Genomic DNA, 24,302 nt, shown 5'->3' with positions numbered 1-24,302 from the left:
GGTGGCGCTCCTCACCGTGGCAGGCAGGCGTAGCAGCCCGAGTCGTCGGCCACCGCCGGCTGAAAGCACAACCTGTCGTACTCTTTGCTCAGACGCCCACTGCGGCAAAACAACACCAGCGCGTTAGCGCAACACAATCGCAGTCCCATTCCGCTGCGACAACGCAATCGCCAGACACATATCATCGACACAATTACATCTCAATACACCCCCGCCTCCCCCAAAAAATCCCAAGCAAACTAGGTGTGTGCAAAAAAAAAAAAATCGATTCACTCAAATATCGGGATTTTTAAATAAATCGATGTCAAAGTTCAGAATGGATTTTCAAGATTTTTCAAAAAGCAGAAAAAAAAAAAAAAATCGACTCACTCAAATATCGGGATTTTTAAACAAATCGATGTCAAAATTCAGAATGGATTTTCACTATTTTTCAAAAAGCAAAGGTGAAGCCACCGCTTTTCTCCAGCAGATGGCAGCCCAGAGCCAATTTGTGAGTCTGAACCCCACCCCCCCCCCGACACACACACACACACAAATCAAATAGTCAATTCGACAGCCGGTTATTTTCAGTGTATGTAGTCAAGTTGACTATTCGACAAGTCACTTGATTCGACCCCAAATGGACTCGAGATGCCGGTATCGATGATGATGATGATGATGATGATGCTTGCTTTACTTGTGCGTGATTGGTCGTTCAAAGTGTTGTCCTCGGAGGCGGCGGTACCACGTCAGGTCGCGTGACGAGTTGTCGAGGGCCGGGTGGCCCCAGAGGGGACACCGCACCCACGCCGCCTCACCCTCCAGGACATGCACGACCCAGGACCACGACTCGTCCCAGTCTTGGCACCTCGTCCCTAACCACACACACACGCGCAGTCGCCTGATCACATCGAGCCAAACATTTTTTCAAGCCCGACTGTGAATGAAACCTGAACGCAGACTCGCTTCTGTGTTTGTTTCCAGTTGTCGGAGCGCCTGGCGCCTACCTGGCGGGCCGGTATCCGTGTGGAGGTCCGCCGTCACCGTGGCAACCAGCAAAGGTACAAGCAAGATGACCAATGTCCTGCGAATACACACACACACACTTTTTACACAGCTTTTTAGATCACACAATATGGTGTGTACAATGTTGTTGTTGATGTGTTTCGGTTTTTTTTGTAACAATCTTCACCATGCCATCGAACCGTAACAGAGGAGAAAAAAAGGAAATGCCGAGACCGTGGCCCGCGAACACGCCATTCTCCTCCACTCCAGTAGCAACAAGGGAAGTTTGAATGAACTTTTCAGAGTTTTGAGCTCTTAGCCTACTCTGTTTTGTTGATAAATTCAATTCAGAACAATATCCGGGTTTATTTGTACAGCGCATGTGCCGACAAGTGCAGTTGTAACAAAGCACTGCTGCATAGAACATGACAACACAGAAACAAAATGTGTGAAGTTTGTCCATTCAATAGTAGAGAGCAGAAAATCACAGAACGGTGTCAGTCTCATTTTGGGTAAAAAGCCACGAAATAAAGATGCGTCTTGAAACGAGTTTGAAGAAGATGGACACAGGGGCGGCGAGCGCTAGAAGGCGAAAGGCGAGTGCGCCGCTGCCAGAGTCCAAAGAGAAAAAGAGCAAAATAAGACAAAAGCAAACTGTCGACTCACATGAGCACGAGTTGGTAGCATGCGTCTGCTAGCGCGTCACAGTCCGGGGGGGACCGAGACTTCGGCGTGCCCAAAGGGAACCGCTCGGTAGCGGGAGGCGAACGCTTGACACATCACGCACGCATGCGCACTCAGTCGCTCGCTCAGCCCGAAAGCCGTTCGGCGTAATCATGAAAAGGACAAGTACGCGGACAGCGTTCAAAGTCACCCAAGCGATCACCGCTCGTGTGTGTGTACGATGGCGTAACTTCCTGTGTGTTTGCGAGTTGCGACATTCAGTTGGGCCGTGGGATTTCCCACTGACGTCACCACCACACGGTCGCGCTGCCTCCCTCTAGCGGCGCTCACTAGTCCTGCACGCTACATTGGAGCCACAGCGCCAATTGTTGCATCTCGAGAACTTGTTCAAGAGCATGTATTCTTAAAAAAGGGGGGTTATTCGTTTGTCTCATTGCGTACATGAATAATTGATTTAGTTGTTGTTATAGTTTGTATTTATCTATTTATGTCTTTTCATACAGTTCAGTTTCTCTGCCGGTATTTTCTGCTGTGTGTGTTTTGAATGCACTGCATGTTTGCACTGCGGTTGAGAGGAAAGCGAAAGTTCATCTGTGTTGTTTGGTGTACATAGAGCATATTTCACAAGAAAGATGACTTTGACAAGAATACAAAAACTATGTTTTGGAAAATGATCAACTTTCCATATACGTTCAACAATAATCCCCCCCCCCCCACGCTTCCAATGATTTGTTGACCTTCTCATTGTACTTCTCCCCCACTTGAAACGTGGAGGTCGCTCGCGTGACCCCGAGGCTTCAAGTGATCATTGAAGAGCATCCCCCTTGCTGGATTCCTATTGGCCAGCTCGTGGTCCCATTGGCCGCCGCACATCACGTGTGCGCGGCCCCCACCGCACGCCGACGAAATGAGTTTGAAGTTTCCCCACTTTGCAGTGGTCATCTTCCCCCCGCCATGCGCGTGCTCTTGCTCTGCGTGTGCACGACCGCGTGGATGCTCAGCGTGCACGCCGCCGACGGCCGCCGGAGCCGGCACCGACACCGGGAGGCCGGCCGGCGCGGCCCCGGCCCGGAGACGGGGAGACCGGGGGAGGAGGAGGCGAGGGGGCCCGCGGGGCTCCCCCAATCGGAGCCCCCCAGGAAGGGGAGGTGAGTGAACAACCGGAACCGCAATTCCAAAGCGCTTTCTTGCCCTTGCCCGCGACTCGAGCCGCACGTGCGACGTTTGCGCGTGCTCGCGGCGGCTGTTTTCCTCCCCACTGGCCAAGCTCGACACGTCCCTGGGCGGCACCTGTTCAACCTGCTTCTTTTCGCCGCGTTCTCATTCAGATCATTTGGGAAATGACTGCGGTGGAAACGAAAGAAAAGACAGGCCCCGAAGCACCGCTTGAAACTTGCTAGACAACTCTACCGTGACTCGACCCACCAAAAACGTCTCGAGAAGGAAGCCCTCGGCTCAACAGACGCAGAGGAGTCTGCCTTTGTGTTTTTTAAGTGGCCATTGTCGGCTCACTTTCAGATACACGAAGCCAACCAGTTGCTTCTTTCAAGCGTGGCCGTGTGCCACCGCATTTTTCTCTTTGAAAAGAATTTTGCCTCCGTTTGGCTCAAGAAGCCATGACGGACAAGAAAAAGAAAGCGGCCATTTTGGTTCATCGTGGCCAATTTAGCCTGAGTTGTACTAACTGGATGCTTGTTTTGGTCAAAATTCAGTCCCAGTTTGACTTAATAATAGTGCAAAATTTGGTCAACGTGTCGATCATGAGTTGTCAAGAAATCAGACAAGCCGCAATCCAAACAAAGAAGAATAGACGATGACTTCTACTACTATTTAGTAAGATGTTGTCATGAGAGTCTCACAGACGATAAAGAAGATCTGCATTGCGAGCATTGTTCTATTGTCTACATGTGTTGTTTCACCATTTGTGTTCAAATATCTGCCGCTTCTAAAATGGCCATTTGCGATGCTAACCGTTACCATGCCAGTGGCGTTTTGCATTTTTTTTTTTTGGAGGGGGGGCAGCATTAAGTCCCCAGACTCTCTACGGGCAAGTGTTGCTTTCAGCGCGAGGTGGAATGCTTTTTGTTTGTTGGTCAAATATCCTGAAATGGCCTCTCATGTTGCCTGTCACCTCTTCTCACGTGCTGGCCTCGTTGAGTGTGCGTGCGCGCACAATGGGCGCAGCAAGCTGTGAGTAACGTTCAAATCCCCGGCGGGAGGTGGCATCCTCTCACTTGCTGACGCGCTTCCCGGTTAGAGGCGTCCACGCGACGCAAGCCAATCAACAACACCCACAAAGGGGACAAACCAAAGGCTTCCTGTCGCGCGCCGGCGCCGGCTCGCCACTTTCGAGCGCTTAGCGTTGACTTTTGAACAAAGACTTCAGCAAAGATTGACAATTGACAACAAGCATCTTTTTAAAAAGTCATTCTTCTTTATCCCTTTGCTCTCTTCTACTTTGGTTTTGACCAAATCTTTTGGGATTCCATTGTGTGTGTTATTTCATGTGAGTTGACGCCATTAGCATAGCGCTCACCTGCACCAATACGTTGAAGTGTCACAATCACTTTTTGTCAGAGGAAAAAAGTCATGTAGTCGATGCGCGCGTGTGCGTGTGTGTGTGTGTGTTGCAGATGGGGCGCATGTGCAGCTCTGGCAGCCAGGATGAGGACCACGGCGTGCACCAAGGGTGAGGACCAACTGCCAAGGGGGCTGGCACACCCGATTTCACCGTTCTCCATCCCTCACCGCAAAAGTTGGCGTGTGCGTGTGAGAATGAGCGATTGTCTTCTTTGTGTGTGTGTTTGTAAGTCACTGAGCGTGTGTGTGTGTGTGTGTGTGTGTGTGTGTGTGTGTGTGTGTGTGTGTGTGTGCGCGCGCACATTTCCACGTTGGTCTGTGTGTGTTGCCAGAAAGAGAGTGTGTCCAATAATAAACATGGTGTAGGAGTGACATGTAAGTAATTCTGTCATGATTAAAACATTACACACACACACACACACACACACACATCCACAGAACCAGAGAGGTAAGTACTCCCCAAGGTCTCGTTTGTGAGCTGGCATCGCAAAATGAATGGCGAGTCACACAGGTCGCTCCCGAGAGATCGGGCAATCATGGTTCAGTCAGTCGGGCCAGGAATGGGGCAGCATTTTCCACAAGTCCAGCGTCGCAACTGTTGCTCTGACCCCCTCCCGCCTCCACAAACACTAGCTGGCCTCTGGTTGGTCTTTAGCGTAACTCAACTCAACTGTATTGATCGAGCACTTTAAAACAAGTTCAGAGGGGGGTGGGGTGGGGGCGGGGGGGGGTCCTATCCAGCTTTTTGATGATGCTCAAATGTCATTTCTGAAGTACGGCTCACTGGGGACTCATTTTGGCCCTGCCGAGTCACAGCTGTTTGCAATTCAACTTTTCTTCTCATCTTCTTTTCTCACTTCCTCATCCCCTTTTTTCCTTTCCTCTTTTCTTCCTCTCCTCTCCTTGTGTCTTGCCGCAGAGCGTTGCCCTCCTCGTTGCCGTGGCTCCTCCCAGTGTCCGAAAGGCCTCTGCTCGGTTTCCAAGGCGACGGGATCGCCTGTCAATCACCATGCCCGGCCCGCATCTTTCAGTCCAAACCCGAGTTCGGAATTGGAGCGCTCCGGCGCGTCCGCAAAGCTTGCGACCGGACCGAAGCAGATGGCTTTTCGACCCGCTCCCGAGAATCCGCCGGACTCCACCAGACGGCCTCTCACCGAGGAACTCCTGCAGGGAAACTCGAGCGTGTCTTCGAGCCCTCAGGAAAGTCCAGAGGCGTCTGACGCCTCGTCTTCGAGTCCTAACTCAAGTCCTGAATCTGAGGACTTCTCACCGTCCTTCAAGCTGTCGAGCGGGACCAAGTTGAAGGCGGTAGCAGCAAAAAAGACTTTTCTCAGGTGAGGAGTCAAATTTGGTCCTGGGTGAAGTTTGGGTCCTTGTCGGTGGCTCGGTGGCCCCTGGTACGCTTTGATGGTCAAAAAAATAGTCGGTGTTGACTGCGGAATGAAGCTACGGTAGCTCCTTGGCGCCAGGATGATGCCAAAGGAATGCTTTGGTCAAAATGAAACTCCTCAACTTCCATCCACATAGTTGCTAGGGCACAGCGAGGAAAAACCTTTGCCTGACCGAAACGCCTCAACTCATTTCAACATCGTTACTTGAAATTACCAAACTCGAAAAAGGTTGACTTTTTTTGTTTTTCAATCAATCCTTTGTCAAATGAATGACAACTTGTTTGTTTGTTTTTTAATTATTTTGTACTGTGACAGTTTGCGCGAGGCTCAGGCCGTACTAATGAAGAAGATGGCGGGGGGAAAACGAGACAAGTTGGCCACCGCCCTAATGAAGCATATCGAGAAGGAGAAGAAGAGACTCAGTGTTGGGACGTCCTTTTCCCACCAAGGCAACGTCACCCTACACATCGACGCACCCGCAGGTAACAGAATGCGACTTGATCGCATAATCCCGTCAAATGACATTCATTATCTTTAGTACGTAAGGCTAACTCCACACGGGAAGGCCAAGGCCGGATTCGAACCCACGACCTCTGCACTGAGAGGCGGATGCGCTAATCAGCCAACCGCCATGCTGCCTACAAAAAAAAACAAAAACATAACAAAACAAAAAAATATATATATATCTATATATAGATATCTATATATATATTTTTTTTTTGTTACTTTAGCATACAGGGCAGGGAGATTATACATTCATTTTCTGTGTACATTCCCATGATGTTATTTTGAAAAATTTCCAGTGACCTAATGCAGTGTGTGTGTGTGTGTGTGTGTGTGTGTGTGTGTGTGTGTGTGTGTGTGTGTGTGTGTGTGCACACTCATGTATGTTTATCTTGTGAGAGCGCCGCTATGTTAATCATGCCAACATCCACGCAACATCCATTGCTTGTCTCGGATCCCCGATTTTTTTTCTTCTTTAATCGGGAACGTGCAGATATGCTCTTGGTGATGGATGCGTTGCACGCACGCACGCACGCACGCATACACACACACACACACACACACACACACACACACACACACACAGAGTAAAAACAAGCTGGTGGTGATGTCACTGTTGAGGAATGGCGCTCTGGGGGCTTTGTGAGCTTCAGATAAGGAATGTAAACGTGCTCGCTGATTCCTTCCTACAAGCCCCACTTCCTGTTTTTGTGCTGTACTGCGGCCACGCCCACTTTTGTCAACCCACTCGTCTGTGTGAGGGCTGCGGGGGGGGGGGTGGCATAAGTATATAATATCTAAAAATGTGCAGTGCTGCCTTGAAATTTGATTTAATTTCTTCCGTGACCATGCTTGTATCTCATAACGCATGTCTCAAAACATCTTTCCCCCTTGAAATGAATGCAAATGCAATTAATCTGTCCCAGTCCCCGACAAAATGCCCCCAAGCGGCAGCTCGCATCCCAAAGACGCCACAAGTCAAAGCATTCGTATGTGCTTGAAACATATTCCGACTTATTCGGCAGAGTTGCTGTTGTGAAAGAATAACTCAATGAAATACAAAGAAAAATGTCAAACATGAAACATGAGCGTGAGGGTGGTGCAATGCTTAACTTTTCCAAGTCAGAATATTTCAGTTGTAAGTCATATTTGAAAACTGTTTGTTTTTTCCCCCAAAAGACATTCAAATATAACAACTTGGATATGCTCGGCATTTTGAATGGAGTCGTCATTTGGGATTTTTCATGTCTCTTTGTGCATTGAAGAGCAGTCACCTTTGCTTCCCTTCCGACGCCACCTTTTGCCAGCCGGATGTACGTGTGCCACCGCGCTGGAAAAGAAACATTTCTTTCCAAAAAAAGTTGCCAGGACGTCTAGACTTGTCGAGGTGTCGTCATGTTGTGCTTTGATGGAAGGCTTGCGTAAGGTGAGGTTGACGTGCATCAGGACGTGAGCTCATAGTCAAACAGAAACAAGGACAAGACTTCTTTATCCCGCCCGCCCCGCCTAAAAAGTTGGTCAATGGGCTTTTTTTGCTTTTACGGGGGTCCCGCAAGACCGCACCCGGTCAGACAAAAACAGACAAAACTCAGTCTGTGGCGGCCACGTTGTTTTCGGGCACCGTGCGGGAAGCGCGCGCCTTGGTCTCCATGGCAGACACCAAGCGAAATGTTCTTGATGGACCGGCCGAGCCTCGCACGTCGACGGCTTCCCAGCGGCTGACATGGTCCAAATCGCAGCTTTGTGCGCGACTTCACAAGAGCTGGAAGGGCAGAGTCGTTGGCCACAACGCACCGCACGAGCCAGAGAGATGTCTCTGGGCCGGCAGCGGTGGCCCCCCGTGGCGGAAGAAGTGGGTGGCAGGAGCGCATCGGGCCGCTCCACTCGGACGGCTTTTGTGACCGGAAGCGAGTGGCCGCAGCGCGTCCGTCTGATGTGCCGAGATGGGCCCCTGTGGCCGGAGTCGAGCCTGTGGCCGTCGTCCGTGCTAACGCCAGGCAGAGGCTGCCTTTGTGTGCCTTCATTCAAACAAGATGCAAAAGAGGTAAAAGGCTGACAAGGCTCCAGAGTTTGCTTTTTCCTTCGGGCTTCCTTGCGATGGCGCGTCACTTTCTGATTTAGGGCCGCTGGCTCGCGAGCTGCACCGGGGGGGCGGTGGTGGCAGGAGTAGGCGTGTTCTGACCCAGTGTTTATGTTGGACCTGAGCCCAAGCAGCTCCCTGCTTTCAATTAGATTCCTCTCCAACTCTAAAAGGCTCGCTCACTCGCTTGGATCGGAGAACGGCGGGCAGACGCACCGCGCCGCAGAAGAACCGCAACCTTTGGAAGCAGACTTTATCCTTTGCGACGCCACCCGCTTCCTTCATGTCCTTGTCGTCGTCGGTGCTGTCGTTGTGATGCTTTGGAAGTAGATTTTCCAACTCCAGAACTCCCTCGCTCGCTCCTTTGGCATTGTAGAATAGCAGAGACGCACACGCACAAGAACCACGAGCTTTGGAAGCTGACTTTCTTTTTAGAAAGCAGAGCATTTTTTTGTTTCTCTTCATCTTCTTCTCATCCTGCCGCCGCTTTGGAACCAAACTCTGCTCCGTTGCTCCTCCTCCTCGTTCGGATGATGCCAGTCTCGTCGGCGCCATTCTGAGGTGTCCCGAAAGCCGTCATGCCGCGTCTGAGGCTCGTCTACCTCCTGTCATGCCTGGTTGTCTCCTTCTCCCGGGCGGCCGACGGGCAGTCGGCCGGGGCGCCGGGGAGTGCCCCGGGCGCGGCCCGCGGCGGGCCGGACCGGCTGCAGGTCATGTTCACGCCCACCATCTGCAAGGTGCGCTGCAGCCAGCGGCGTTGCGTCAATCACTGCGAGCGCGGCAACGTGACCACCCTGTTCAGTGGCCCGGCGACGGAACGGCCGAATGGAGACCGATTCAGAGTTTGTGAGTAGCATTGGGAACCGGGTGACGGCTGTCATTCGGCAGCAGTTCCTTCCTGTGGGTGTGGGTGTGGGTGCGGGTGCGGGGCCGTGCGGGTGCGGCAACTCTCCCGTCGTTTCTCAACGAGACTGACAAGTCTCCAAGGTAACATTGGAGAGAGCAAAAAATGAGGATTGTGCTCCGAAAGTCTGCCTAGCAACAGGTGGCAGAGAAAAGCAATGTCAGTATGCCGTGAGCTAAAGTTGACATTCTCAAACTGGATGATCAGTTTGCTTTGAAAAGAAGAAATATCTGACTATTGTCCTCATGTATACATAAAATAATCTCGAGTAACAAACAAAAAAGAAACGGTCAGCAGTCCATCAGAGCCATTGAGATCGCTCAATTCTTTTGTTTATTCTCATTCAAAGTTTTTTGGGGACCTGCAATTGTCAAAGAATGGGAAGCCATTCGTACGGCTAGCGCGTCCTCGTTGTTCCACAGGTACTTGTGCCATGACTCGTCTTAGTAGTCAGGACAAAGAGTGTACCGCTGCATGGTCCCCAAGTGGCTCAAGCGACTTTCCCCCGTGCGACGTTATCTGCATGTTAGCAGCGCTTCCCGTCTGGCCAGGAGGTGGGAAGCGCGTGCGTGGCGGAGGCCGTCTGTGGCTGTTTTCTATCGACGATACGTCAGCCGCCGTCGGTACAAGCCAGGGTTAGGCCTTGACTGAGAGTGCTGACGCAAACGTGTGTTTGTGTAGTTGTGTGTCGTCTGCTGTGTAAGAACGGAGGGGTGTGTCTGCTGAAGGATCGATGCCTCTGCCCTTCAAACTTTACCGGAAAGTTCTGCCAGATTCCCGTCACATCGCAAGCCATGCCCTCATTCACCTCACCCAATGAAATCGTCAAGCCTCCCCGCGTGTCAGTCGCCGCGCCCAGTACGGATCTGACCCGGTCGGAGTTTCTGCTGCCACTCAGGGGTCAGAACCAGGACCTACCGGGCGGTGCGTGTGATCTTTCAGTTTGAAAGACGGGTTGGAACCCTAACCTAGACTTCAAAACCGACTTTGAAGCTTCAATCTGTGTTCCCAGGAGCAGCTGGAGCGTCCCTGGTGAAGGTCAGGGTGCAGCACCCTCCTGAAGCCAGTGTGAAGGTTCATCAGGTGATGAAGGTCCGAGCTCCGATCGACCAATTCAGCATTTTGTCAAGTTGTTTGGTGTTGCTCACCGTTTGCGCCTTCAGGTGTCTGGATTCATGCCCGCCCCGCAACCGCTCTTGTCCGGCGCGCTGTCTGGGTCCGCGGGGGCTCCGGCGCCGGTGGACAGCGGTGTCCGGACCCAGACGCTCGGGGGAGAGCGCGTCTACGCCCAACACATCGGCTTCAAGTACTGCTTCAGGGAGGTCAAAGACGGACAGGTGAGGGGTGCTAAGTGATGGCGATCACTCCATAATACTTGAAAACCCTCTTGTGAAACCCTAACCCTTCTTGAAATCACCTGTGAAACATCAACTTTAAAGTTTTGAAATCAGGGTTAGTTTTTGAAGCAAGTGTTGTCAAGACCCTAGGAACCAAGGCTCGAGTCTGAATGAAGACAGTTGCTTGGGCAAAGGCGCCAACTCCAACCAAGGCTCCTGTCGGAACCAGGAAACGAGCAGAAGCCAGGGCAATAGGTGGAGTCAGGGCAACGCCGGGAACCAGCGGGCAAAACCAAGATACTGCCAGGAAATAAGGCTCAAGTGAGAACAAGGTATACCAGCCAAAACAAAGGCACTAACGAAAACCACAGCCACCAAGACGCGTCCAGAAACCAGAGCTCAGAGCAGAACCGAGACACCAGCAGGAATTGAGCATCTAGTGAGAGTTCAAGTCACCACTGGTAACACCAAGGGAGCAGCACAAAGCAAGGCACCAGCCTGGACCAAGGCTCGTGTCAGAAGCAAGATACTAGCAGGAGCCGAGGCACCCACCAGAACCAAGGACTGCCGGGAAACACGGCGCTCCCTGGAATCAAATCTCAAATCGGAACCAAGACATTAGCAGGCGCCATGGAATTGTCCGGTGGTCAACTCACCACCAGGAACCGAGGCACTGGCAAAAACCTAGGCACCAGTCAGAACCAAGGTGTCAGCTAGAACCAAGGCATGGTCGGGACCCAAGAGTCAAGGGAGCAACCAAGACACCGGGAAACAAGTGGGAGTCGGGTCACGGCCAGGAACCAAGACACCTGCCAGAACCGAAGCACTACCAGGAAACGAGGCTCAATTCAGAACCAAGGCGCTAACCTGAACTGAGAACTAGTGGGAGTCAAGTCACTGCCAGGAACCAAAGCCCCAACAAAAGCCAAGGCTCAAGTCAGGACCAAGACACTCGCAGGAGCCAAGGCACAAGTGGGGTCTAGTCACTGCCAGGAACCATGGCACCAGCAAGGACCAAGACACGAGCGGCAGGCAAGGCAACCACCAGGAACCAGCCTCAAGTCAGAAGTACCGAAGCCCTAGCAGGATTCAAGGCATCGCCAGGAGAGGGGGCCCCCCGCTCCCTGCCTGTCCTCCGTCACGTCCGACAACCTCAAACGCTTGCCTTCGGCTTGCCTCGCCACGATTCTGTGACGCACTCGCGAGGACATCTTCCAACATGAGTGCATAACGTCGGAGTCGCTGAATTGGGCTCAGTGAAGCAAAGCCTTTACAGGCTGTGTGAAAAACACAGAATAGGAAACGCAGACGCCCAGGGAGGCAAAGTGCAAACAGGCCGTTTTTCTCTCGAAACACGTGCGCTGTTGTCCACCTCCTGAGGACCGGGACTTAATTGGAAACAGAAGGACTCATCATGTCGTCGACTGGAAGCTTGAATGCTTTTTTCGCACGTGCGCACACACACGACAGTGCATGCCAAGAACAGACGCTTCCCCAAAGTGTAACTTTTGAGCCGAGCACCAATATTGGACGCGGTAACCATTTATGGACCTCCACCAAGGAAGTTTTGTGTGCGTGGGTGGGTGGGTGTGGGTGTGTGTGTATGTGTGTATCAGGCCTGAAGGTGAATAAATCTTATTACTCCTTCTTTGTGTTTGCGTGTACACGTACAGTGCAGTTCTCCTCTGCCAGGCCTGAGGAGCAAAGAGATGTGCTGCCGAGGTCTGGGAAAGGCCTGGGGCTCCAGCGACTGCACCCTCTGCCCTCCGCACAAAGGTCGGCACGTTAACGCCCTTCGCCTCCAAAAAGCACACATGCCGTGATACTGGATCACTCAAATATTTGGGAAGATCCCCCCCCGGGATAGCCTTCCATAACACACGCACCCATTGACACTCACATCTTCTCCTCCAGGACTTGAAATTGTAGCAGAGCACCGGAACCAATGCACTCAAACCCCCGTGTCGGAAATGTAATGAAAAATGTTTTGAGTGTGTTTTAATGTGTTTTGTCGGCTTCGTGTGTGTTCGTGTTCACATGCTTGTTGTGCAATAATCCGTCATGAAATCACAACTCAGCAGGTCGAAACAACAGCACCTGTCCTGTTGGCTTTCAGCCAAGCAATGGAACCAAATGCCTTGGTGAGTTTCTTATTTTTATTGTTTTTTTTTACTAAGTTTGGCTCCAAGCTATGAGTAGGATCCCAAAGCAGATTTTTCTGACCATTTTAAAGGCGTCATCATGAAAATGAGTGGGAATGCCATTATTGCTGTTCCAAGAAAATAAACCCCACACAATATTGTAATTTATAAAAACATTGAGTAATAATATACTTAAATAAGAGTGTCAAGCTTTCCTCAGCATGTACATCCTGATTTAATGTCGCGGTTCATTTCATTGTGCTGCTTGTCATGGTGTGCCCTTGGCCACCAGGAGGCAGTATGATACTGTAGATATGGAGACACAGCGGAAGAAGAACAGATTTTTTTTCCCCATCTAGTGCTGGGCCATGGTGGCCCTCGGGTGTTTCGGAACAATCCCGAATGGCAGGTCCGTTTCAGGGCCAGCCGAAGGACGAGTTTTTGTCCCAGCACGTCCCCGTAGACCCGAGAGTATTGTCGTACTACATGCGTTCAAATATCTGTTGCTTCGAGGACTCTGGAACTGCAGTTACCAATGCTAACAGTTAGCGTGTCACGGGCATTTTCCATTTCGATTAGCCTTGGGCTTGCCAAGGCCGTTCTCAAGGCTGCTTACTTGTCTTTAGTCGACAGCATGTCAATCTCCAGTCGCTCTTTGCTAAACGACGCCTTGTTGCTCTTTGCGCTTTTAAGTCAAAACAAAACAAAAAAAAAAAAAACAAATCCAAAGTCAGGGCAGCACAGTATATGAGGATGATGCACTCTATGAGCCTGTTCCTTGAAACCTTCGGCAACAGAGCGAGTGAACTTTGCCGCTGCGTTTGTGCGCAGACGTGGACGAGTGCCTGCAGCCCGGCCTTTGTGAGAACGGCCTGTGCGTGAACACGGCGGGGAGTTACAGTTGCGTTTGCGAGCCGGGCTACATCTTGGATGCCTCGCACGGACTCTGCATCTGTAAGTAAGCGTGCACACAAACAGCAGCCCTCGCGAGACTCGCTTGACTGAATCCAAATATAAACACTGGTCCTGCTCCAAACACGTATAGTCGTATATTAGTGCTCCGTACGACTGCTGCTGACCAGAGAATAGAAAATAAAAATGGAAACATTTTTTGAGGAACAGTCTAGTCTTTCTTTTGGTTTGAAAATGGCTGCCAGTGAACTCCGAACCCATGAAACATCAACCCAAAAGAAAGATGAAAGGCTTTGAATCAAGAACATGGCCCGCGGGCCAGACCCAGCCCGTCTTGGGTCCAATTTGAGCACAGAACACAAACTGCAGTTTTTCACAAAAGTGAACTGTTGTTGCCGATTTTGTCCACCGGAGGGTGCGCTGGTCAGCCTGACAACCACTGAAATGCCAGTCCTTCCCTTATCCGAACTACATTCTCCTCACGAGGGCGTGCCAGGGCCTTTCCCAGCTGTCTTCAGGCAGCAGGCGGGGTACACCCCGAACCGCTTGCAGGCACGAGGACAAACACTCCACACAGGGAGGCCGGAGCCCGGAATACTAGCGACCTCTGCACTGTCAGGTCACCAGCAAAATGACTTGATGAAATTGTCCTCGGGATTGGATGCCAAAACCATGAAACATTTGGGCCCCTTGTTGTTACTTGCTTATTAGGCCACAGACATACAGCTTTGGCCCACTTGAGATCAAACTGCGGCCCCCGAAAGAAAATGAGTGGGACCCCTCTGCTTGAAATATCTCCGCGTGTCTTCTCTTGTGTCCTGAGCAGCCCAGAGTGTGATATCTGAGGAGAAGGGTCAGTGCCACCGGGTCCTGGGCTCAGGTCTGGGCCCGTCCTCCTGCTCGCTGCCCATCCTCAGGAACATCACCAAGCAGATCTGCTGCTGCAGCCGAGTCGGCAAGGCCTGGGGGCCCGAATGCCAGCGCTGCCCCTACTTCGGCTCGGGTGAGTCGCCGCTCTCGTGATGAGGGGCTTGAAGTGCTCTTGTTGGAGGTGAAGGGTCGGCAGGGATTTCGCGTCTCAAACATTTTTTTTTTTTGAGGGGGGGGCAGCTTTAGGACTGACTTGCAGCTGTGTCAAATACAGTGCTGCGACCCAATCCCACAATCGCAGGAAAACGTGACACCCAAATTAGTGCAACGATGGTTTTCATGAGAACGCGGACAAAAATCAGGCTGAAGGGGACCTCCTCTAAATTGTAACTGTAGGAAGAAGCCCGCATATGGCTTGAGGATGTTTTGCTCTCCCAGCGGCTTTCAAGGAGATCTGCCCTGCCGGTCCGGGCTACCACTACTCCGCCTCCGTCCTCCAGTTCAGCCAGAGAGCCGCAGATCAACTGGGCACCCGAGGAGCTCAGCTGGTCACCAACGGCGACCAACGACACCACGGTACGCGCTGCAGACTCGCTAGCCACGCCTCACTTTTTGCAGCCAATAAAATCTGAGATGACCCCCGAGATCCATTTGTCTCTCCTCTTACAGGCACTGCTTTTCGTGGAGCCGGCAAGTCTCAGCAGAAGCCCTCCTCCGGCCGACCCAGTCCGCCTCCACCTCGCCTGGCGGTCAGCCCGCCACCTTCGAGACCTGCGAAGCCCGGGAGCGCCGCGTGGCACAGACCTCAGACTCCCGACGGGGCCGCAACCCAGCCGACCCGCCCAAAACCAACCGCGGCTCCTGTAAGATGGCCACCGCGATCCAATGAGAGTCAAGATACAGGCCGCGACCAAGGAACTGCAGGGAGTCAGGGCACAAGTCAGAACCAAGTCACCTACAGGAGTCAAGGCACCAGGCAGAACCAAGACATCGGCAGGAATCGAGGCTCAAGTCAGAACCATAACACGAGCGGAAGCCAGGGCTCGAGTCAGAACCTAGACAGGAGCTGGGACCAACGTACTGATGGGAGTCAAGACACTACCAAGAACCAAGTCACCGGTCACAAGCAAGGGACGAGCAGAAGCCAAATCCCCAATCGGAGTCAAGGCACGAGACTAGGTCAAGGGATCAGCATCAGCCAAAGCTCGAGCGCAAAGGAGGCCACTAAACAAAGCCCAGGCAGCGGCAGAAGCCCGGTCACCGATCGAAACCAAGTCGCAAGTGACAACCGAGGCACCGACGGGAGCCAAGAAACCAGTGGAGGTCCAAGTTCTACCTGGAACCGAGGAACAAGTGCTAGTCAAGGTACCCGATGAGCAACAGGCAGGAAAGGGAACTGTCTTCCACAACAAATATCAGATGAGCTCTCGATGTGTCGGACAGGTCTTCTCCCAGGAAGAGGGGATTCTCTCCCGGAACCGGCTCCACGGATCCCCGAGCAAGACTCCGGCCCCCGGGGAGATCTCTTGAAGCCACAAACAACCACCCGGCCGCCCCACGTGAAGCGTAAGTCCGCCAGGGAGCGTCTGAAACGCATACGAGCCATTTTCAAGACTGGCTCATTGCTACATTTGCGTGCAGTGCGAGGTGCGTGTGAGAGCAAACCGGACGCCTGTGGCGGCGGTCGCTGTGTGGATCAGCCGGGTGGCAAACACTCGTGCGTGTGTCATCAAGGGTACAAGGCCAACGCCCAGCGTACGCACTGCCAGGGTGAGCAAACACATACTCAACCAGAGTTTTTCTTGGCTCCAATAGGCTAGCGCCATCACATACAACACAACATGATACGCACTCTTGATTCAGTCCCGTTTGTGTGTGTGTGTGTGTGTGTGTGTGTGTGTGTGTGTGTGTGTGTGTGTGTGTGTGTGTGTAGATGTGAATGAGTGCGTTGCGTCTCGGGGTGTGTGTGCTCCAGGTGAGTGCGTGAACAATGCAGGCAGCTACCGATGTGTTTGTCCACCTGGATACAAGACAGACGCTCGGAAGACTAGCTGTCAAGGTAACAGCAAACTGCACTTTTAGGGCTGGCAATGTCATCATCGTTTCCCCAGTCGAGCCTCTTCTCCAAAGATTTGACAAGAAGTGATGGGTACCATCTTGGGGGGTATCGCCTGGACACGACTGAAGCATTTAAAAAACGAGTTCGCTAAAGTTTAGCATGAGGGCATGTCGGATATAATCCTACATAAGGAATCCCCCAAATAATGACTAACTTCAAGTAATTTCAGACACAATGCTCGTACATTTCATCTTCAATCTCCCCGATATGCCGAAACGTGTTCAGCCAGAGCCTTCTGCGATTTCTCTGACTGTCAAAGGCTGGGGTCCGATTGAATTTCAAATTTTTGTTTATGCTTTTACGGTTTGAAAACATAAGAAAGACGACAGCTTTTTACATAAAAGTAGTGGCGTTTACTCGAGTCTCCAGCTAACACTGTGACGTCATCGTGACGTATGCCGCGTCAGGGTCGAACTCACTAATGTTGCCTGTGTGGTTAATGTAGCTCAGGTGGCGAAAGTCATTAGTGTGGCTAATTTAGCTCAATGGCTAGCGTTGCTAATGTTGCCCATGTGGCTAGCAAGGCTGTCGAAGCTAATGTCGCAGCTTTAGCAAATGAGGCTATCATTGCAAATGTGGCTCGTACGGTTAACGTGACCACCGCGGCCACTGTCGTAAGGGTTAAAAACGCTCAAATGGCTGACGTGGTTAGCGTTACCGGTGTGGATAACTTAGTTAAAGTAGCTAACATCTCTACTGTAGCTAACAAGGCAAACGAAGCTCACGTCACCGCTGTGGTGAATGAAACTAACATTGCTAATGTGGCTAACGTATGTAATGTCACCAACGTGCCTTTTGCTCCTGGATACTGTCACTAACGTGGCTTACTGTTGACCCCCCCCGCCCAGATGTAAATGAGTGTGAGGATCCCCTGCTGTGTCCTGGTCAGGAATGCAAAAACAATCCTGGTTCGTACCGCTGCGTGTCCTGTCAGCCGGGATTCGGACTTCTGAATGGACTGTGCACAGGTAACATCGTCATTTTCACGACACCGCACAGACAAATATCAAAATATTTAGTGGTATGTATATCCATCCATGTATATTTGTTTGTGTGTGTGTGTGTGTTTGCACGGTCAGACATTGACGAGTGTGTTCAAGCTCCATGCACCAACGGGGGCTGTGAAAACACTCCCGGAAGCTTCCGATGCCTCTGTCGCCATGGTTACAAGCTCACCAACAACACTTGTGCAGGTCGACCCACAACACCACAACAGTACAACATAACATGAGACACGGTCGATGAGGTCTTCATCACGACGTCTATGCGCAGCGTGCGCACGTGTGTGTGTGTGTGTGTGTGTGTGTGTGTGTGTGCGCGCGCGTGCGCGCTTGACTGGGTTTGTGTATGTTCGAGCAAGTGTGTGTATGTGTTGTTGTTATTATATTATTATTATTATTATTATTATTAATATTATGTGTCTGTGTGTGTCCAGACATAGACGAGTGCGCAGATGTGTCTCAGTGTCCAGGTCAGATATGTGTCAATTCTGTGGGCTCGTATCGTTGCGTGTCCTGCCGCCCAGGATACACACTGACCAACAAACAGTGCACAGGTAAGACACACACACACACACACACACACACACACACACACACACACACACACAAAATCTCCCAAAAACACAAATACGCACACAAATCTGTTGTCTTGATCAGACGTCAACGAGTGTGAGGACTCATCGTTGTGTCCGGGGGGGCAGTGTGTCAACACGAAGGGCTCCTACAAGTGTGTGGACTGTCGCCAAGGTTACCGGGCTACGAATGGAGTGTGTGAAGGTATGCGTGTCTTGTCCAGGGAAACCAAGACCACAAAAGAGATTTATTTCACCTTCAATTGAGGGCGAAACACCACTGACAGATCTGTGATGGAGCGCCTGCCTCCCCAAGCGGTGGGGTGCAGCGCCTCTTATGCCATTTTCTTCTTCTTGGGAGGGGTTAAAGCCTGACTTCCAGCAAAATGACAACCTAGCATAGCAACCAAGTTTGCAGAGCGACACTTACAGATGGCAGGATGAAGTTTGGCGCACAACCTTGCACACTAACCAACTTTGCATTGCAGCACTTGCAGATAGCATGATCAGGTGATGCAATGCGACAGTTAATTAGAAGTTAACGCTGTTCAATGTCAAATTCAGACCACACACATGCGTGCGTGCACGCGCACTGGACTCATTTTGGTGGTCAATGTCCCACAGACGTGGACGAGTGCCTAAATGAGTCTGCTTGCGAGACGGAGCGCGTGTGCGTCAATACCGTCGGCTCGTTCCGCTGCAACTGCCTACCGGGGTATCGAACCTTCGGTCGAGGGAGACCGTGTCGAGGTGAGTCCACCCGATCCCGTGCTCGCTGACCGAGCTTAGGGTCTCTGACTGCCTTGCGGGGACTTTGCGTGGGTGTGTAGACATTGACGAGTGTCTGGAGGAGAACTGGTGCCCCCCCACGGGAGAGTGCGTCAACACCCCGGGCTCGTTCAGGTGCGTGTGTCCTCAAGGATACGCGCTCGACGAAGGCCACGACGGCAACAACAGAACGTGCGTCGGTACGTACGCCTTCTTCTTTGACGCTCGCTAGGACGACGTGCGCCTGAGACGCCTTGACCGCCTCGTGCAGACGTGAACGAGTGCGCGAGGGCCGACGTGTGCGCCGACGGCGAGTGCGTCAACACCGAAGGATCCTTCGCGTGCCGATGTCGGCGGGGATTCGTCAGTAACCCGGAGAGCAACGCCTGCCTCGGTACACGGAATCATTTGTTGACGCACGTTTGCGGCTAAAATCCCCAAACGCATCGCCGCTTTGTCACGTTTCCACGTGCGCCTTTTTCAGACGCGGACGAGTGCGCGTCGTCCGGCGGCTCCATCTGCGGAGAATCCGAGCGCTGCGAGAACACCATCGGCTCGTACCGCTGCCTGACTTCCTGCGAGCCGGGCTTCCGGGCCTCGGCCGACGGACGCTGCCACGGTCAGTTTGATGAGCCGAGCGCCTCGAACGCCAACGGCCGAAAGTACTCTCCCACCATCCGCGTCTCCTCCGCCAGACGTGGACGAGTGCGCCGACGGATCGGCCTGCGGCCGGCACGCCGTCTGTCAGAACGTGGCGGGGACGTACGTGTGTGTGTGCGACCCGGGCTTCACCGCCGCGCCCGACGGGAACTCCTGCGAAGGTACGTGGTCGTGCCGGCCGGCGCGGGGGTTTGGCCTTGCCGCGTGCCTGCGCAACGTGTGTATGCGTGTGTGTTCCAGACGAGGACGAGTGCGCGTCCATGCCCGGCGTGTGCGGTTCGGCTCGCTGTGACAACCTGGAAGGCTCGTTCATGTGCGAGTGCGACACGCCGGGGGAACACTTCCACGCAGCCGCTCGACGATGCGTGAGCCCGCTGCCGCCAGGTATCCGCGCACGCGCGCTCATTCCGCACGCATTGACGCTACCTTGACTTCCAAGCTGCCACCAGATGGCACCAAAGCACCCATTGCATTTGCAAACATGTTGGCGTTGACACTCCCGCATGACAGCCCACTTTCTTGTTCGGCGGCAGAGGCTTTCGACCTCCGCCCTTCCTCATCCTCGTCCTCCTTCCACGCGGGCGCCTTTGAGTTGCCGGCGCCGCGTCCGGGCGAGCTGCGGGAGTGCTACTACGACGTGAGCTCGTCGTCGTGTAGCCTGCTGGCCGCCAACACCAGCCGGCAAGAGTGCTGCTGCACCCTGGGGGAGGGCTGGGGCCTGGGCTGCAGGTACCTCGCCTGCCCCCCCGCCAACTCAGGTGAGAGCCCCCCGAGTCGGGGTCGCGGGGCCGGGCCGGGCCGGGCCGCGCCGCTGGGTGACGTCACGCCCCCGATGCTTTGCGTGCAGCCGACTTCCTGTCGCTGTGTCCCAGCGGGAGAGGATACGTGACCTCCGGGGAGGCGGACTTCAGCTACACAGGTGGGCACGTTTATCCTTACTCTGTGTCGGCGGTGACAACCAAGTGATTGGTCTCCATCCATGACCGGCCACGTGGTCAAAGAGCAGACTGGTCGGCAGTCCGAGTGCCACGTCCTCCGCCATCATCTCGACCTTTTTTGTTGTTGCTCTCTTTCCGTCAGATGTGGACGAGTGCAAGCGCTTCCATCCGCAGGTGTGCAAGAACGGCGTTTGTGTCAACAACATTCCCGGTTACAACTGTTACTGCTCCAGCGGATTTGTTTACAGCGTCGCGCTACTCGAGTGTGTCGGTACGCACACATTCCTGCATTTTTTTTGGGGGGGGGGGGGTGCCAAAGGCCAAACTATGCGCCTGGTTTTGAATGGAACTGTGACTGCATCCGTTTTTTTCAGTTTAAGCTTGGTGTTTTTTGAATCAATGACCCCCCCATGACCGTATGCGCGCCATCCAGTGGCCGGAAGGCTTTTCACCTTGGCGCTGTGTTTGTTCGCATTCAAGATCTGGACGAGTGCGAGCAGGAGAGTTGCGAAGGAGGCTCGTGCGTCAACACCCTGGGGTCTTATTATTGCAGCTGCTCACCGCCTCTCGTGCTGGACGACACGCAACGAAAGTGCGTCAACGCCTCTCACCTCACCCCCGGTAAGACGTCCCCTTCGCCTTCGGCGCCGCGCGACACCTCGGCCGAAATGAGGAAATGTCGTGGCACGTGTTGCGGCCTTCATTGCTTGGAAATCTCTTTGCGAAAGAGAGGGCTTCCGTCGGCCCAAGGAAAATCTTCGATGTGATGGGTTGTGGCCTCTCAAGGTTCTTCAATCGTGGTGTCTTTGATCGGCAGGGCCTTAGAAAAGCTCTCAACATTTCTGGGAGTCGTTGCCGCATTCATATCTGAAATGGAACGAAATTGGCCGCGAGATGGATGATCGTGGCCTTGGGAGCTTTTCAAGTCTTAAACGTGAAGGACGCCGTCTGAAAGAGTTCACTCAAAGTCCGACAAGAAATACAAGTGCGACGATCTCCGGGTGCATCAGAGCGGCATCTCGAAAAGTCTTGCATTTGCTCTTCAGGAAGTCCGGAACGTCATCTTGAAAACTTTCACCGTGTCCACATTTGGATGAAACGCCATCACCCAAAACTCTCACGTGGAATCGGGAACGCGTTGAACAAGTGATCTGATCATCAGTGTGGCTAATAACTCGTGCTGACCACGGGTGTGCGTGTGTGTGTCTTCCTGGCCAGATGAGAACTTGTCGGTGTGCTGGCAGACGGTGAGCGCCGAGCTGATGTGCCAGAGTCCCCTGTTGGGGGCGCAAGTCACCTTCAGCGACTGCTGCTGTCTCTACGGCCAGGGCTGGGGCATGGAGTGTGCTCTTTGCCCGCAAACCGACTCCGGTAACGATGAGGGCTGGCTGGGGGGCTGAGGGAAGTCTGACAAATTGCCCCCCCCCCCAAAAAACAATGTTTTTGGCCTACATCATACCAAATATTTGCTGGCTTTTATGAGGGTTTTTTTTTCCCATAATGCCACAGTCTATTGACTTGCCCACGCACATAGCCCAAAGGCATTATGGGAAAAAAAGGGAATGGTCATGATATGCATCATCATCATTCGCTTTACCATTGCAGGAAAAAAAAACTTTTTTATCCAGTGCAAAAAAACACGTCCCGCATCGCAATTCTGAGCAATGACCAACACGACTGATTTGGTTTCAAAAGGTGCGTGAAGTGCTTATTCGAATTCTTAAACCGTCCTAAATTTGTCTTGGAGTGCTTTGAATTTGTGTTGAAGCCATGTTGACAAGTCCTTCCTTCATTTGATGGAAGTAGCCTTGAAACGATGAAATCCCAGGTCACTCTTTGCAAAAGACCTTTGTCGTCTCAGTGAGTTTTTTGAGCCGCTGAAGTCAAGGCAGAATCAATTCAAAGTCTTCCATTTGATTCAAGTGATGTTGACGTGGGTTGTTTTCCGCAGATGACTTTGGCAGCCTGTGCAGCTCCTTCCCTGCTGTCGTCTTCCCTGACCCGGAAGCGCTTGGACCAGGAAGAGGTGGAGGTCCAACCTTTTTTTTTTTCCATCGGCACCCTCCGCGGTTGGCAAAGCAGCCTCATGACTCGCGACTGCCCCCCCCCCCACCCCAAACGATGTGAATCGATTGGTCGGCCATTGTTGTGATGTCTGCTGGCGCCACTTAGTGGCGGGGGTCTGAAATGCACTCATTATTTTATTCTATACATTTAGAAATCCTCAAATATGAACTGAGAAGTCATTGTGCAATTTCCCCAAAGATGTGAAATTCAGATTGGAGAAAAAAAAAACTACAAATGCAAATGAGAAATCTGGCATCGCTTTTTTCTGACTGGACATACATTTAACACCGGGTGGCCATTTGCGGCCTGTTTGCAATGGCGAGGCGATCGCCGTTTGTCCTTCAACTTGGTGAAGCAGCAAGTGGCTCCTTGAGCTTTCTTTGGTATTGAATGTTGTCGGTCATGACACCTGATCACCTCTGAGTCGTTTCTCGTCTCCTCTCCTCGAAGGGCCGCCCTTCTTCCCCCCGTTCAGCAGCGACGCCTTCCCCCCGGACGCTCTCGCCGCCACCGACTACGACGACTACACTCCGGGAGGGGGCGGCGGCTTCGCTTTCCCGGGCGGGGCGCCGCCGGCTGACGCCTATCCCGGCCCCCGGCACTTTGAGTAAGAGCAAACGCGCGCACGACGACGACGACAATAATGACAACACACTCCAACGCTGATTGTCAAAGTGGCTCCCTCTTGTGGTAGGCCAAAGGATCAGTAGCAAGTTGAACTTTTTACCCATCATTTTTTTTTTTTTATATTTGGGAAAACTTTTTTCGTGAACTGGTATTTGGAAAACATTAATTATTGAAGTATTTTTTTTGTTTGTTTGTTTTCATATTTTTTTGTTTGTTTTTCCCCCCACGGCAACCGAGGAAGGACACCCTACCAGTGTGACCGACAAAGTGTCGATGTGTTTAGTGACATTAGGCGTCATTCATATTCATGTCATTTTTTCCGTATTTTTCTACCTAATATGTGGTTGTTTTTCCTCAAGTCACTTGGTCATCTTTTCCTCAAATTTGTGTGACATTTATATTTTGGTATTCTTCCAACAACTGTGTATTCCTTGATTATATTTTTGCGGCATGTACTGTATGCTACTAGCCTAACATTTTTTTTCAACAATATTGGTGTATTTTTTGCCCCGGCAGTTTTGTTTTTAATCATCAAGTACGGGAAGCGGTGGTGACTATTTCCCGCCGAAATACGAATCCACACAAAGTTGCGTGTTGTTGTCTTGTGTCCAGTGAGGCTTATTACCCGGGGCGACCCTACGAGGATTCGCCGGCGTTCGGAGTCGGACGGCAGTCGCCGCCGTCGCCGGGCGAGTCGCCTCTCAACTTGGCTCCGCTTCCGCAAGGCTCTCCTTTTGATGAGGACTTGGAAGGCGACTCGTGGGGGCCCGGACCGCCGCCCCCGCCCAGGAGGCTGTATGAGCGTGAGTGGACCAAACTGCAAGGGCGGTTTTTTTTCCAAAACTTTCCTCTCAAAAATGTGCTTTTTTGGGGGGCAATTTCACCAGTACCAGTGTGTTTTCCTTCTAATATTTCTCCATTTTGTCCCAACATTATTTTTCTCTTACATTCTTTCTCAAATCTTATTTGTCTATTTGTCCCCTCGCATTTTCACACTGTGCCATTTTTCCAACATGTGTCACATTCTTGTACAGTGTTTGTGTCCAACTTGTATCCAACGATTTATTGTTATTTCAAATATCTTTCAAGAATTGTCTATTTTGTCAAATTTTCTTTCTCATTTTTCTGACATTTTTCATGTTTCCAAGATGCGTTTTTCACAC

The 24,302-nt window shown here is 52.1% G+C and overlaps 2 protein-coding genes across 6 annotated transcripts in view; one reads left to right on the top strand and one right to left on the bottom strand.

Annotated features, from left to right (window-relative positions):
• The window catches only part of il1rap (interleukin 1 receptor accessory protein), a 22,203-nt gene extending 21,024 nt beyond the window's left edge, over nucleotides 1–1,179 (bottom strand). Inside the window, exons 1-4 of the mRNA XM_019867200.1 lie at nucleotides 1,172–1,179; nucleotides 987–1,063; nucleotides 725–854; nucleotides 16–99 (exon numbers count right to left, since the gene is read on the bottom strand). Coding sequence (XP_019722759.1) covers nucleotides 16–99; nucleotides 725–854; nucleotides 987–1,063; nucleotides 1,172–1,179 — 299 coding nt within the window. The remainder of the gene's footprint in view (nucleotides 1–15; nucleotides 100–724; nucleotides 855–986; nucleotides 1,064–1,171) is intronic.
• Nucleotides 1,180–5,240: 4,061 nt separating this feature from the next.
• Nucleotides 5,241–24,302, top strand: part of ltbp4 (latent transforming growth factor beta binding protein 4) — a 21,111-nt gene continuing 2,049 nt past the window's right edge. The window contains exons 1-32 of one of the 5 annotated variants that reach the window (XM_019867925.1): nucleotides 5,244–5,582; nucleotides 5,955–6,121; nucleotides 9,809–10,051; nucleotides 10,140–10,219; nucleotides 10,291–10,464; nucleotides 12,138–12,240; nucleotides 12,546–12,605; nucleotides 13,437–13,559; nucleotides 14,344–14,520; nucleotides 14,826–14,963; nucleotides 15,057–15,752; nucleotides 15,831–15,953; nucleotides 16,029–16,157; nucleotides 16,321–16,446; nucleotides 17,355–17,474; nucleotides 17,586–17,699; nucleotides 17,942–18,061; nucleotides 18,165–18,284; nucleotides 18,704–18,829; nucleotides 18,910–19,047; nucleotides 19,119–19,241; nucleotides 19,332–19,466; nucleotides 19,543–19,668; nucleotides 19,748–19,891; nucleotides 20,041–20,265; nucleotides 20,355–20,426; nucleotides 20,588–20,716; nucleotides 20,926–21,066; nucleotides 21,664–21,816; nucleotides 22,397–22,477; nucleotides 22,963–23,119; nucleotides 23,752–23,942. In XM_019867925.1, coding sequence (XP_019723484.1) covers nucleotides 5,347–5,582; nucleotides 5,955–6,121; nucleotides 9,809–10,051; nucleotides 10,140–10,219; nucleotides 10,291–10,464; nucleotides 12,138–12,240; nucleotides 12,546–12,605; nucleotides 13,437–13,559; nucleotides 14,344–14,520; nucleotides 14,826–14,963; nucleotides 15,057–15,752; nucleotides 15,831–15,953; nucleotides 16,029–16,157; nucleotides 16,321–16,446; nucleotides 17,355–17,474; nucleotides 17,586–17,699; nucleotides 17,942–18,061; nucleotides 18,165–18,284; nucleotides 18,704–18,829; nucleotides 18,910–19,047; nucleotides 19,119–19,241; nucleotides 19,332–19,466; nucleotides 19,543–19,668; nucleotides 19,748–19,891; nucleotides 20,041–20,265; nucleotides 20,355–20,426; nucleotides 20,588–20,716; nucleotides 20,926–21,066; nucleotides 21,664–21,816; nucleotides 22,397–22,477; nucleotides 22,963–23,119; nucleotides 23,752–23,942 — 4,990 coding nt within the window. In that variant the 5' untranslated portion in view covers nucleotides 5,244–5,346. Of the gene's footprint in view, nucleotides 5,583–5,954; nucleotides 6,122–8,319; nucleotides 9,070–9,808; nucleotides 10,052–10,139; nucleotides 10,220–10,290; nucleotides 10,465–12,137; nucleotides 12,241–12,542; nucleotides 12,606–13,436; nucleotides 13,560–14,343; nucleotides 14,521–14,825; nucleotides 14,964–15,056; nucleotides 15,753–15,830; nucleotides 15,954–16,028; nucleotides 16,158–16,320; nucleotides 16,447–17,354; nucleotides 17,475–17,585; nucleotides 17,700–17,941; nucleotides 18,062–18,164; nucleotides 18,285–18,703; nucleotides 18,830–18,909; nucleotides 19,048–19,118; nucleotides 19,242–19,331; nucleotides 19,467–19,542; nucleotides 19,669–19,747; nucleotides 19,892–20,040; nucleotides 20,266–20,354; nucleotides 20,427–20,587; nucleotides 20,717–20,925; nucleotides 21,067–21,663; nucleotides 21,817–22,396; nucleotides 22,478–22,962; nucleotides 23,120–23,751; nucleotides 23,943–24,302 lie in introns of those variants that run through there. The other 4 variants (XM_019867933.1, XM_019867919.1, XM_019867936.1 and 1 more) reach the window with 4 other exon arrangements.

Source organism: Hippocampus comes, unplaced genomic scaffold (genome assembly GCF_001891065.2).
Source record: "Hippocampus comes isolate QL1 unplaced genomic scaffold, H_comes_QL1_v1.1 scaffold49, whole genome shotgun sequence".
NCBI classification, from domain to species: Eukaryota; Metazoa; Chordata; class Actinopteri; order Syngnathiformes; family Syngnathidae; genus Hippocampus; species Hippocampus comes.
Note: the sequence above shows the minus strand (reverse complement) of the source record. Positions and strands in the feature narration are given on the sequence as shown.